Source organism: Balaenoptera borealis, assembly GCF_965194805.1.
Source record: "Balaenoptera borealis genome assembly, chromosome: 3".
NCBI classification, from domain to species: domain Eukaryota; kingdom Metazoa; phylum Chordata; class Mammalia; order Artiodactyla; family Balaenopteridae; genus Balaenoptera; species Balaenoptera borealis.
The window spans coordinates 181541556-181556268 of NC_138866.1; the positions used below are offsets into that span (position 1 = coordinate 181541556).

Below are 14713 nucleotides of genomic sequence, written 5' to 3' on the forward strand. Positions count from 1 at the left end.
TAACATTCATCTTCACCAGCATTGTGTTCATTTAAAAAAAACCCATAGTTTTGGTTCACTAGACAAAATGGTATATAATTATGTAAACATCCTTTGTTGTGGTTAATACATGTTTTGGATGTATGTAAAAATAAGTTTGATATTTTATACTAAGTATTTTTTCTACCAAGAGTTTAAGTTTTCAAGAGTTCTTGAAGAAACTTGTTAGTGATCAATCAGTGGTCATTCCCTTGAATTTTTCTCAGTGGTTTGAGTAGTTGATAATTAACAGGCACAGTGTCTTTTTGCCACAGATCAGAATATTAAAAATACTGGGTCCTTTTCTGTTCTCTTTCTGCACATTTTGGAAATTGAAGGTTTAAGCTGATCGTAAGTTTGGAGTTAATTTATTAAGAAAACAAAGTTCTTATTTCTACTAGAAGCTGTTTGTAACAGCAAATAAGCAACATTTCAAATGAACATCTGTCCAAAAATTTAGTGGTAAGAGCGTGAAATATTAAAGTTTTACCATTCATCCACCATCAGTAAACCTCTTCTTTTTTTTAAAATTAATTAATTTATTTTTGGCTGTGTTGGGTCTTTGTTGCTGTGTGCGGGCTTTCTCTAGTTGCAGCGAGCAGGGGCTACTCTTCGTTGCGGTGCGTGGGCTTCTCATTGCGGTGGCTTCTCTTGTTGCGGAGCACGGGCTCTAGGCACACGGGCTTAGTAGTTGTGGCTCATGGGCTCTAGAGTGCATGTGGCTCGCGGGCTTAGCTGCTCCGCGGCATGTGGGATCTTCCTGGACCAGGGCTCGAACCCGTGTCTCCGGCATTGGCAGGCGGATTCTTAACCACTGCACCACCAGGGGAGCCCCCTCATGTCTTCTTAACTCCTGAATCTAGTGGTTGTTTCACGGCTCTCGTATTGAAGTCTTCAGAGTGAAACAAGTTCCCCTTCTTTTGAAATTTTCCTTCTCCTTGACTTTTAAATACCATCTTTTCCTGTCAGGCTGTCTACTTCTGACTTTCTGTTTCCTTTAGTGGATCCTCTTACTTTGCTTAGTACCTTAATTATATTAATTGCATCAGTGGTTGTAGTAACACCGCCAGAGGTCACGGTGCCAGACCGCAGGCTAACTTCATGCCTGTGTCCTCACTTTACCTCGTAACGCGGCTGCGTGGTGCTCCCCGGGGCCTGTCCCCTCTCCCTCTGTGCGCTCTCTTACGGTCTGGCCCCACCAGTGTGCTGATGGCCTTTTGTTTTTCGCGCTGATTCTGTACTGAGCTCCCCATCTGGGTACCTGGCAGTCTGAGCGTTTCCACCTGGGCTTGAAAAGGAGTTCCAGCCTACCACAGTCTAAGTGGAGCTCCTCTGTGTTCCTCTCTTCATCCTGCTCTTCATCTCGACATTACTTAACCCAGGGTTAAACACACGCACACCAAAAAACATGCTTCACGTAAACAGACGTACAATCTGCATGCTAACATAACTTGCTAATTGTTTCTTGCACCTGGCCCTGCTTCTCTATTCCTACTCCTCTTGCCCTGTTGCCTCTCTCGTCTCCTGTCTGTACCGACCTCCTAACTGACCGCTGCCTCTAATTGTGTTCGCCTACAATCTGCAGCATCTCAAGCTTTTGACTCAGAATGCACCCCCTGGCTTTCCGTCTCCCGCTATTCTCTACGTGCTGCTGGGTAACGCCTGCCGCTGAGCGTGACACACAAACTCTCCTTGTTCCGGCATTCGCTGCTCTTTACATCTTTCCCGTGCCTCTCCTCTCACCTGCCCTCTGAGCCGGCATCCTTCCCTGAGTGCACCGTGCTTTTTTTTCAGACGTTTCTTCTTCTGCCCCCTGTGTCCCCTGCTTTGACCTGGCTAATTCTGATGTATTCATTTCTGAGGCTCATTCCCTTGGTTCCAGGTCTCTTTGATTTTGCTCCTACACTGTCCCATGTGTAGCTCTAGCATGAGGTCTGTTATGCATTTAAATGACCTTTGTTTCACGTTCTTTTACTACATTATGAGGTCCTGGAAGACAAGACTAATTTTTAATCGTATTTGTAACCTTAGCACCGCTGCGTGTTTGACGCTTAGTCCACTTTTAGTCCTGTCTTAAATGGTGACACAGTTGTCCATCCTTGTTCCCAAGCTAGAAATGTGGATGATTCCTAGTTTCCTCTCTTTATCACGTGTAACCATTTCCAGGTCCTTCAGTTTTGCTTTTACTTGGGTATATATGTTTGCATTCTTTTCTTCACTTGTTTGTTCATTCAACAAATTTCCTTCAGTGCTCCTGTACGCAAGGCTGTGAACTAACTATACTGTGTGCCAAACATTGCATTGAATTTATAGAATTTATAGATTAATTTTTTGAGAAGGAACACATTTACAAAATTAAGGAACAACAGTTTATCTAGAAGTACTCCTCATTTTTTTTTTAAGCTTATATTTTTTAAAGCTTTTTGTTAAGCTTATTAACTGTGTTTTAACAATTCTTAGTGTGAATGAGATTTTTAAAATTCTGTTACAGTTTCTAACTTGTCATTGCTCATGTATCAGAAACTGATTTTAAATGATCTTTTTATCTGGCCAACTTATTAAACTTCTTAGTAGTTTTCATGGACTTAGGTTTTCAAATATTCATTATGTCAGTGACAAATATCAGGGTTGTTTTCCTACTGGGTATTTATGAGTTAACTCATTTTTCATGTCTCAGTACATTTCATATCTTAGTATTGTACATTTGTTGAATAAAAGCCATGGTACTTGGCATGCTGGGATTTTTCTTCTTTTGGCTGTGCTGCGTGGCTTTCAGGATCTTAGTTCCCTGACCAGGGATTGAACCCAGGCCCCCTGCAGTGGAAGCGCCAAGTCCTAACCACTGGACTGCCAGGGAACTCCCCCTGGAATTATTCTTGACTTTAATGAAAATGCTTCTCTCAGTGTCTTGCTGAGTATGATGTTTATTTTGAATAATAATTTAAAAAATCAAATTAAGGAGGCATCACCTGTTCCTCACTTGCTAAGAGTTTTATCCTGAATCCATGTTGAATTTTATCAATAGCTTTGTTGGTGTCTGTGGAGATGATCAAGTTAATCTGTTAATGTAAAGAATTACAGTAAGAGATTCCAGAAGACAGACTCCCTTAATATTTCTGCTTTTTCCTGATTTATTTAATGCAGTGCTAGATTTGAGTGCTAATGTTTTATTTAGTATATTTTCATTTATATTTATAAGTGAGATTGGTTTGTACTTTTCTTTCATTTAATTTTCTGCTTTTGTTTCAGAATTATGCTAGCCTTATAAACTTTGTTAAGGCATTTCAGTTTTTTTAAATTGGGGAAAACTGTTTAAATTTGAATTGTTTAAACAACAGGAATGAGTTATTTCTTAAAGCTGTAGTACAATGTGTCTCTAACATTGTTTAGAAAGTTGCTGTTTCTTGGCGTCTTTATTTCCCCAAGTCTAGTGAAGTATCAGGAGCAAAGAACTTTAACACTTGTTGAATTTTCTAGATAAGGTCCTGGGAAATGATTTACTATATAGAATTGCTTGTTATATTAACAGAGTTGGTTTTAGTCAGAGAAGCACTGTTATCCAGCTAAGTCATCAGGATCTGGAATTAGTCTGGAAGAGAAACACATGGAAATCTGTCTTCATGGATAGACTTTCTTCATAGAAAAATGCTCTTTGGTGTTAGTCTAAATTCAAAGCTAACATTTATAGGAAAATGGTCTAATTTGTATCACTGAGTACAATATTTGCATAATTACCATGTTTAAAAAGACCAAAGGTAACCGTTTTATAAATGTATTCAGGTGTTGGGTTAGTTTTACTATTTTCTTTCATTTTTATTTTTCTATTTTTGGCTGCGTTGAGTCTTTGTTGCTGCACGCGGGCTTCCTCTAGTTGCAGCAAGCGGGGGCTACTCTTCGTTGCAGTGCACGGGCTTCTCACTGCAGTGGCTTCTCTTGTTGCGGAGCACGGGCTCTAGGCGCACGGGCTTCAGTAGTTGTGGCTCGTGGGCTCAGTAGTTGTGGCTCACGGGCTCTAGAGCGCAGGCTCAGTAGTTGTGGCGCACAGGCTTAGTTGCTCCGCAGCATATGGGATCTTCCTGGACCAAGGCTCGAACCCGTGTCCCCTGCATTGGCAGGCAGATTCTTAACCACTGAGCCACCAGGGAAGTCCCTACTGTTTTCTTTTGTAAAGCTTATTCTGTAATTTAGATTCATTATAATTAATTTATAGGCAAATAATATTTTAGAAGTTAAAGTACCTTAATTTCAGTAAAACTGATTCAGTGTATCCATCCACATTTCCCTTTTATAAAATTTTTATTAGAGTCTAGTTGATTTACAGTGTTGTGTTAGTTTCTGCTGTACAGCAAAGTGACTCAGTTATACATTTACATATATCCACTCTTTAATTTTAGATTCTTTTCCCTTATAGGTCATTACAGAGTATTGAGTAGAGTTCCCTATGCTATGCAATAGGTTCTTATTAGTTATCTATTTTATATCTAGTAGTGTGTCTATGTCAATCCCAGTCTCTCAATTAATCCCTCCCTCCCCCTTCCCCCTTGGTAACCAAAAGTTTGCTTTCTACATCTTTGACTCCATTTCGGTTTTGTAAATAAGTTTATTTGTACCATTTTTTTAGATTACACATATAAGCAATATCATATGATATTTGTCTTTCTCTGACTTACTTCACTCAGTACGGCAATCTCTAGGGCCATCCATGTCACTGCAGGTGGCATTATTTCATTCTTTTTCATGGCTGAGTGATATTCCATTGTGTATATGTACCACATCTTCTTTATCCATTCCTCTGCTGAATTTAGGTTGTTTCCATGTCTTGGCTATTGTGAATAGTGCTGCTGTGAACATAGAGGTGCATGTATCTTTTTGAATTATAGTTTTGTCTGGGTATATGCGCAGGAGTGGGATTGCTGGGTCATATGGTTACTCTATTTTTAGCTTTTTAAGGAACCTCCATACTGTTCTCTATAGTGGCTGAACCAGTTCACATTCCCACCAACAGTGTAGGAGGGTTCCCTTTTCTCCACACCCTCTCCAGCATTTATTGTTTGTAGATTTTTTGATGATGGCCCACATTTCCCTTTTTTTTTTTTAAACATCTTTTTTGAAGTATAATTGCTTTACAATGGTGTGTTAGTTTCTGCTTTATAACAATGTGAATTAGTTATACATGTACATATGTTCCCATATCTCTTCCCTCTTGCATCTCCCTCCCTCCCACCCTCCCCATCCCACCCCTCTAGGTGGTCACAAAGCACCGAGCTGATCTCCCTGTGCTATGCGGCTGCTTCCCACTAGCTATCTATTTTACATTTGGTAGTGTATATATGTCCATGACACTCTCTCACCCTGTCACATCTCACCCCTCCCCCTCCCCATATCCTCAAGTCCATTCTCTAGTAGGTCTGTGTCTTTATTCCCATCTTGCCACTAGGTTCTTCATGGCTTTTTTTTTTTTTTTCCTTAGATTCCATATATATGTGTTAGCATACTGTATTTGTTTTTCTCTTTCTGACTTACTTCACTCTGTATGACAGACTCTAACTCCATCCACCTCATTACAAATACCTCCATTTCATTTCTTTTTATGGCTGAGTAATATTCCATTGTATATATGTGCCACATCTTCTTTATCCATTCATCTGTCGATGGACATTTAGGTTGCTTCCATGTCCTGGCTATTGTAAATAGAGCTGCAATGAACATTTTGGTACATGACTCTTTTTGAACTATGGTTTTCTCAGGGTATATGCCCAGTAGTGGGATTGCTGGGTCGTATGCTAGTTCTATTTGTAGTTTTTTAAGGAACCTCCATACTGTTCTCCATAGTGGCTGTATCAATTTACATTCCCACCAACAGTGCAAGAGTGTTCGCTTTCCTCCACACCCTCTCCAGCATTTATTGTTTCTAGATTTTTTGATGCTGGCCATTCTGACCGGTGTGAGATGATATCTCAGTGTAGTTTTGATTTGCATTTCTCTAATGATTAATGATGTTGAGCATTCTTTCATGTGTCTGTTGGCAATCTGTATATCTTCTTTGGAGAAATGTCTATTTAGGTCTTCTGCCCATTTTTGGATTGGGTTGTTTGTTTTTTTGTTATTGAGCTGCATGAGCTGCTTGTAAATTTTGGAGATTAATCCTTTGTCAGTTGCTTCATTTGCAAATATTTTCTCCCATTCTGAGGGTTGTCTTTTGGTCTTGTTTATGGTTTCCTTTGCTGTGCAAAAGCTTTTAAGTTTCATGAGGTCCCATTTGTTTATTTGTGTTTTTATTTCCATTTCTCTAGGAGCTGGGTCAAAAAGGATCTTGCTGTGATTTATGTCATACAGCGTTCTGCCTATGTTTTCCTCTAAGAGTTTGATAGTGTCTGGCCTTACACTTAGGTCTTTAATCCATTTTGAGTTTATTTTTGTGTATGGTGTCAGGGAGTGTTCTAATTTCATACTTTTACATGTACCTGTCCAATTTTCCCAGCACCACTTATTGAAGAGGCTGTCTTTTCTCCACTGTATATGCTTGCCTCCTTTATCAAAGATAAGGTGACCATATGTGCGTGGGTTTATCTCTGGGCATTCTATCTTCCCTTTTTTAATTCAGTGTTTTCAAGTGTTCATAAAACGGTGTATTATAGAAGTAATTGAACATCTGAATAATTCTAGGACTAATATGGCAAAGGTTCTCAACCAGGGGCAGTTTGTCCCCATGAGACATTTGGCAGTGTCTGGAGACTCTAATTGTCACAGTGAGGGGAAGCCACTGTCATCTAGTGGGTGGCGGCTGGAGATGCTAGTGAACATTCTACAATGCCCAGGATAGCCTCCCGCAAAAAGAATGATCTCTTCCGAAATGTTAGTGGTGCTGAGGTTGAGAAACCCTCTTGTAAAAGGAAAGATGTACACACAGATACAAACACACAGTATTAAAAAGGCGTACTTTTTCTTTCCGTAGTTATAATTCTAACTTACTGCGGTTTACAGTGTCCTTCTGCAAAGTGTATGAAGAGTGTTCTGCTCTTGACTGACATCTAGTGAGACATTTAAAAATAAAAAGTAAAACTGAAGGTTGAGACTGAATAAGCATGTAAATCAGAGTTACTACTAATTGTTTTTCCAGTCTTAGGAAATTCACAAATAAGTAGACTAGGAAGAGAGGAAAGATTTGTTTATGGCTACTGAGAAATTATAGCTGAGAAGTAGTATATGGTAAATTCTTAAATGCAGTATCTCCTTTGTCTTTTACTTATATTCTTGATTTAATATTAGAGCTTAGGATATGAAATCTTTCTTTTGACAGTTTTCTGAATAAATGCTGAGTTACCCATATGTAAGCTTTTTATATTTTAAAAATTGCCTAAAATCATAGAATTTTAGAGCCTATGGGGACCTACGTGGTTTAATCCAGTTTCTTCACTTACAGAGATTAAATAGTTCAGTTTCAGAGAGATGAAGTGATCTTTTCCGTTGTCTTACAACTTGTTAGGCCAGATCTTGAACTGGAACCCACAGCTCCTGACTTCTAGTCGAGTATTCTTTCAGGGTGAGGGGAAGTAATTAAGCACACTTTAAAAAAAAAAAAAATTTAATTAATTAATTTATTTATTTTTGGCTGCGTTGGGTCTTCGTTGCTGCGCACGGGCTTTCTCTCGTTGCGGCGAGCGGGGGCTACTCTTCGTTGTGGTGCACGGGCTTCTCATTGCGGTGGCTTCTCTTGTTGCGGAGCCCGGGCTCTAGGCCTGCAGGCTTCAGTAGTTGTGGCTCATGGGCTCAGTAGTTGTGGCTCGTGGGCTCTAGGGCGCAGGCTCAGTAGTTGTGGCGCACGGGCTTAGTTGCTCTGCGGCCTGTGGGATCCTCCCAGACCAGGGCTTGAACCCGTGTCCCCTGCATTGGCAGGCAGATTCTCAACCACTGCGCCACCAGGGAAGCCCAAGCACACTTTGGATTCTCTTTAAAGCTTATGTTTTTTTCAAACTATGAATATTAAAACTGTTAAATTCTTATTTCCTTAAAAAGAATATATACACCTGTATATATGTTTTAAAATGAATTAGTATTTATGTTTATAAATCTCATGTTTAATTATAAGCGTTATGCCAGTTTAAACATGGATATTTCACATTTTTCACAGGCGACAACACCTCCAAATCAAGGGCGGCCAGATTCTCCTGTCTACGCTAACCTGCAAGAACTGAAAATATCCCAGTCGGCTCCCCCCCCGATCCCTGGAAGCCCAGCAGTTCAGATTAATGGAGAATGGGAAACTCATAAAGATAGTTCAGGGCGTTGTTATTACTATAACAGAGGAACACAGGAAAGAACTTGGAAACCCCCTCGTTGGACTCGAGATACAAACATAAGCAAAGGAGATTCCCAGAGTCCAGGAGATCAAGAGGTATGAGGAGTTAGGGGGTCAACCAGTGAGTTACCAAGCTTTTTCTCTTCTTGTTCCTCAAAGAAGTGAATAGGTTTGCTTCTAACCCTTGAAATCTCTAAGATACTAAATCTTTTTCCCACGTTTTATTATATTACTGCTTGTTGCTTCCTAATCTCTAACTAGTGGACAGCGGCTAGCCTTGTAGCATGCTTACTAGTTCCAGAATTAACTGGGTTAATGTTGCCTAGAGCCAGTAGTTTCCTTCATGCGCTAGAAGATACTAATTCAATCATTGTTATTGCCCAAGGAGTGACATCTTTTAGAAAAAGGAGAGAAGATATGTGATATGATTTAGCCAAACAAATAAAAACAAAGTTATTTAATTGACACTTTTCTTTATGGTTTGGTGGGGCTAGCAAGATACTTGTCAGTTTTTGTTAGAGATACAAGATCACTTTTTATTTCTATGTAGGGGAAATAAGTGTAATTCCTTTGCTGTGAACGGACCACCCTCGAAGTCTGACAGTTCACTCTGTATCGTTATTTTCTCTAACACGTGTCCATGCTGTCTCCCCACCTGCCTTGGTCTCACCCCCCTCCCACCTCTCAGAGGGTGGTGCGGTGAATTGGTCAGCGGGGTTTTGAGAAACACTTATCTCCGAGGCCTGGAGAGAGTCCTTGGGACTGTTCAGATGTGCAGGAGAAGCTTGGGCAGGGTGGATAGAGTGGAGTTGAATCCTGCTGTTTGGTAGACGGCGGCCCCCGCACCCGCACAGGACACCTGCTCTTAGAGAGAGCGGCTGGCTTGCACAGTAAGAACAGAACTCCAGTTAGGTAGGAGCTGGAGAAGTCAGGTAACACATCCTGTATCTAGCAGAATCTGAAAGCTTCTTATAGTTAATGACCCCTCGTCTTATCCCGTTTTTCAGTTGTATATTTATAGCTTTGCTTTGGTGGTAACTTGCACTTTTAGTGTTCAGGAATGAGGTGGAGGATAGTGAGAAATTGTTCATGTGTTACTATAATAGGAAAATGTTAGGAAAGTTATTTGAATTTGTGTGTCCAGAAAGATTTGAAAATAAGTTGTCCTGTGTATCAAAGTAAAATCTTATAATTTGGAAAATTTAGGGTAAGGGCCAAATTGTAGAATAATTTAAAGAGATTTGAAGTATACATGGGAACTTTAACAACCCTTCTTAGCTTTCTGTTTCAGTGACTAGATGGGAGTGATTAGTATGTCAGAGTCTGAGCTCACACCACTCACTCTCTGCAGGTATTGTGTAAAATAGGTATTTCCAGAGTGGCTGGAGCATATCTTCCAGTAACTTCTTGAGAAAGGTTGTGCATGGGAGGCAACACTGAGACTTTGTGTGTGAAGAAGTCTGTATTCTGCCCTCCTATTTAATCGATAGTTGGCCTGAGTGAAGAAGTCTAGGTTGGAAATCATTTTTTCTCACAGTTGTAAGGCATCTTGAACTTGACCTTACGGCGATCTCAGTTGGCTGCGTGTGGGGTGTCTCCAGGGTTGGAACCATTCGGTCTTCCCTTTCAGGCTGACCCGTCTCTGCAGAAGTCTTCACGCCTGGACAGTAAGGGCCGCCTGGGTCTTGGTACCCGGCGTTTAGTTTGCACGTAGTTCCTTAGTCTCCCCGCTTTCTGTTTGGTACCTGCGTCCCAGCCGTGCCTGTTGTCTTCCAACTCAGCATCCCTCTTGAGAGGGAGTAAAACCCTACACTTGGGCTGGAATGAGGGAGGGGTGCACACCTAGTGGCCAGGCATGAGGAAGGGGAGTCTGGCGATTTCAGCCCTCAGTTCAGTACCCGCGGTTCCAGGAGGACCTAATACTGTCAGTTCCTGGGCCATTTGAAGATTTCGCTCCGCAGACCTGTTGGATTTCATCTTCCCTCCCCGGCGCCCACCCCCTCTACCAGTTTAGATTCTGCTTTCTTTGCGGATAATTTAGGTGTTTGTTCCTCTGCTTCTCAGCCTCCAGAGTTTTGTGGCTGTTGTGTCTCCTTGTGTTCTCCCTGTTCTTGACGGTTCGGGTCTTTCTAGGCTTGTTTCGATACTTTTATTTTAGTAGGGTTTGAGAGGGGGCAGGTGCTCGCCCTCTCGTCCGAACTCAGAAGCTTGTCATTTCAGTGGTTGCCCTAGAACAGTGGTTCTCACGTGGGGCAGTGTTGTCTCCGGGGGGACCTAGGCAACGTCTGGGGATATTTTGGGTTGTCACAACTCAGCGAGGGCTACTGGCATCTCGTGGGTAGAGGCCAGAGAAGCTGTTGAGCATCCTGTGATTCACAAGACAGCTCCCACCACGAGGAACAATCTGGCCCTAACTGTCCACGGTGCTGCTGATGAGAAACGCCGCCTTAGAAGTTGTAACTGGCGTACTTATCAAAGTCTGTGGTTAATCAGCATCTTCTTGCTCCTTGAAACCGTACAAGAACTATACGTGCAGTGGTGCTATTGTTGTTTATTTTATTTCTATTTTTTAGCTCCCTTACTACTTGTTCTACATGGTGACTCTTAAAATTTATCCTCATACGTACCACTTTCTTTTTTCACATTTCTTAGGCAAATTAGGTTATCTTGGATAACTTTATACTGTCTTAAGTACCTACTTTTAAATTTCCTTAGTGAGCCTCTGTTAGTGATAGAATCTTAGTTTTCATTTGCCTGCAAATTTATTTTTCATCCTTATTTTTCAAGAATATCTTTGCCTGGTACACAGTTCTAAGCTGATTGCTTTTTATTTTTCCCTTGTTCGTTGAAGACTTTTTTCTCATGTTTTCTGGCTTCCATTGTTGATGTGGAAGATTCAACTTGTAGGTCTCTTCTTGCGGGTGGCTTTGAGGATCTCGTGTCTGTAATTTCACTATGATGTGATTAGGTGAAGTTATCTTTTTTATTTCCTTCCGGGGCTTTGTTGGGAATCCCAAATTTGAGGCGTTCCATCTTTGATTAGTTCTGGAAAAACTCTTAGGCGTTGTCTATATACAGCTCCTGTCCCATTTTCTCTTTCCTCTTGTTTTGGGACTTTGATTAGATGAACGATTAATTTGCTTACTCCGTTTATCATGTCTCTTGATTTCCCTTATACTTTAACATTTTATTGCTGTGTCTCTCTCTGCTTGTTCCCAGTCATTTCCAAGTCAAGCTCCTGTTTACTGTTTTTCTCTTCATCATGTATGTTTGTTTGATATTAAACCAACCCTTGAATTTAAAAAATGTGTTATTTTTAATTTGTTTGGGGGAGCTTCCCCATCTTATTATTTTGAGAAGTTTGAAACATACAAAAAAAGAAAGAATAGTATAGTGAGCTGCCAGGTACCCTTCATCTGGATTTACAAGTTGTTAACACTTTACCACATTTGCCTTATTACTTTCTCCCTCCTTTTACCCTTCTAACTCTGCAGTAATTTTTTTTTTCTGAATCATTTGGACCAGACAACATAATATTTTATTCTCTAAGTATAGGGACTTTTTCCAGCAAAATCTTTGTGTGTGTGTGTGAAAAATACATTATCACACCCAAGAAATTTAATATTAATATATTATTTAATACAAAGGTAATGTTCGTGTTTCCCACTTGTCAACTCATACCCTTTATAGTTTTTTCCTGCAGTGAAGGACCCAGTGAAGGATCATATATTGCATTCATTTGTCATATCTTTCTTAAGTCTTGTTTTCTACTTTATGTTTGATAATTTCAGTATATAGTCTTTAAGAGTCTGAATATGCTGTTTTTCTACTGACTCTCACTCATGGTGTTTGTTTTACATCGTGTGTGTGTGTGTTTTAATGTGAGATTATAGTTGTTGGAAATTCATATATAGCAAGTTTAATGCTAGGGTTGAAAGTTTGTTCCTTCAGAGAGGATTTGCTTTTGTTTCTGCCAGGTACCTGAGGAAACTAGTATGCTGTGGACATTTGAAACTAAATTTTCAGTTTGCGTTTTCACAGGCCACCTAAGGTAGTAGTAATTTTGGATTGCATGAAGAGTGGCTTGTTGCGTCCTCCCCCAGTTTCCCCTGATTAGTCCTGTGATTTTCCTAGCATGGAATAAAGGGCCAAGATTTGTTTCTGGTTCACCCCATAAACTGCAGGTATAATTCTTTGGGGTCCCTTTTCTTTATTGTGGGACTCACTGCCTTAGGTTGTTCCGAGTCCTGTTCCCCAGCACTTCTGCATGGCCTTGAAAACTAATGTTCTAGTTCAGGATTTGGCAAATGCCTTCAAGGAGGAAGCTGCTTTTTTATTCTACTTACCTTTCTGGATTCTTCTTCTTCTTTTTTTAAAATAAACTTATTTATTTATTTATTTATTTGTCTACGTTGGGTCTTCTTTGCCGCACGCGGGCTTTCTCTAGTTGCGGGGAGCAGGGGCTACTCTTCGTTGCGGTTGCACGGGCTTCTCATTGCAGTGGCTTCTCTTGTTGTGGAGCATGGGCTCTAGGCACGCGGGCTTCAGTAGTTGTGGCTCGTGGGCTCTAGAGCACAGGCTCAGTAGTTGTGGCGCATGGGCTCAGTTGTTCCACGGCATGTGGGATCCTCCCAGACCAGGGATCGAACCCGTGTCCCCTGCATTGGCAGGCGGATTCTTAACCACTGCACCACCAGGGAAGCCCTCCTTCTTTTTTTTTTGATGGTTGAATAATATTTTCCTGTACAGATTGCCTTCTTTTATTCTGTTTCTAAAAGATTTTATTGTACCTCTCCTATATGAGCTTACATTTTAAGTAGTCTCAATTAAATTAAAATAAATCCTGATTTTTGAGTTAGGTGTTTCATTTTTTAAAAACATTACTGTTACAAAACATATATAGCTCACTCTACACAAGGCTTCTGTTAAGTTGTCTATGTCAGTTTTTGTGAACATATTACTAACGTTAGGATGTTTACGTATGTTACCTCTACAGCATTGAGAATCTACACATCTTAGTGTTTCAGACCAAATTATGGTAGAAAATCCAGTCTGATTGAGTAGATTTAATTGTAGAAGCTATTTTACCTGAACGTGACCCTGGAAGGGTCATTTGCACATTAGAGTTAGCCTAGTAAATATTACATACTGAATTTTTAAATCTTTCTGTATTGTGTTTGTATTTTCTCAATATTATTTTTTCTTCTTTCAAAGTGTAGTTTTGAATAGTTTTAAGAAGCATTTGGTTGAGTGAGTTAAGAAAACTTGACAGTAAATTAGAACATAAAATAGAGTGTTACAAAGCTAGTGTCTTTTCTCCCCCCGTCTCCATCCCACACGCTTTAAAAAAATAGTTCAAGATATATTTATTGAGCACTTTTTGCGGGGCATTTGGCTAGGAACTTGCAATAAATAGGTGAGAAGTTTCAAGAATCTCAGTCTAATGAAGTGCCCTCACCTCCTGCTTTGCTTACACATAGATGTGTGTACACACACACACATGCACCCCTGTCATTTTTTAACCTGATTTCAGTTCAAAAGCAGCATTAAATAGAAGGCAGCATTTTATCTCTCAGTCTGAAAGCATTGTCCTCAATTTCATTCTAGTAAATTTTTCTAGGCTTGCATTAATGCGATAAAATAACTTACTAATTTCACCTTACCACTTACAGTGTACCATTAGAAAGACTAAACAATTTGTTTTGAAAACTAAATATTTAAATATATTCGAGATATATTAGTATGTATAGCCAAATAAAGTCAATTGCTTAGATTTTCAACTGCTGCATACACATATATATATATATATGTTCAAAGAAGAAAACTCCTTATGTTTCTGACTATTGATAGCTTCTTTCATCGGAAGAAAACTACCACAGCATGTGTTACAGCCAGTCAGATAGTCAGTATGGTTCTCCTCCAAGGGGTTGGTCAGAAGAGTTGGATGAACGTGGGCACACCTTGTATACCAGTGACTGTACTAATGAAAAGGTACTTTCTTTTTCTCTCATCTAGTTTTCTTGGCAGATTCCTCTCATAAAATCATTGTGTACTGCAGCTTTAGTAGTATTTTTAAAACTCATGAAAATATTTTCTTGTAATTCTGTAATCATGTCAACTGACAATATGAAAACTCAGTGTAACTACTTATTCATGGTTTTAAACTACTTCCAGTTTACAGTAATGTTTGTGGTGTCAACCTGTTTAAGACAGACCCTTTGAAGAGTAGACCCGTTGAGTGTCAGTCTGCTTACACTTCTTCAGTAAACATATTTCTTTGTGTTTTTCTTGGGGAATAGTGTTTTGGGAATAGTTTTCTCAACATGCTGTTATGACATACCACCTCACTTCCTACACTCCTTTTTCTTTTGTAACCAAGTTACATAAAACAAAAAC

At 39.9% G+C, this 14713-nt stretch overlaps 1 protein-coding gene across 11 annotated transcripts in view; it reads left to right on the forward strand.

Annotated features, from left to right (window-relative positions):
- ARHGAP12 (Rho GTPase activating protein 12) overlaps positions 1-14713 on the forward strand; it is a 111584-nt gene that overhangs the window by 56008 nt on the left and 40863 nt on the right. For 5 of the 11 annotated variants that reach the window (XM_082385390.1, XM_082385394.1, XM_082385395.1 and 2 more), the window contains exons 4-5: positions 8150-8413; positions 14168-14308. The exons of 2 other annotated variants lie outside the window; for them this stretch is intronic. In XM_082385390.1, the coding sequence (XP_082241516.1) occupies positions 8150-8413; positions 14168-14308 (405 nt within the window). The remainder of the gene's footprint in view (positions 1-8149; positions 8414-14167; positions 14309-14713) is intronic. 4 more of the 11 variants (XM_082385396.1, XM_082385398.1, XM_082385399.1 and 1 more) reach the window with 1 other exon arrangement.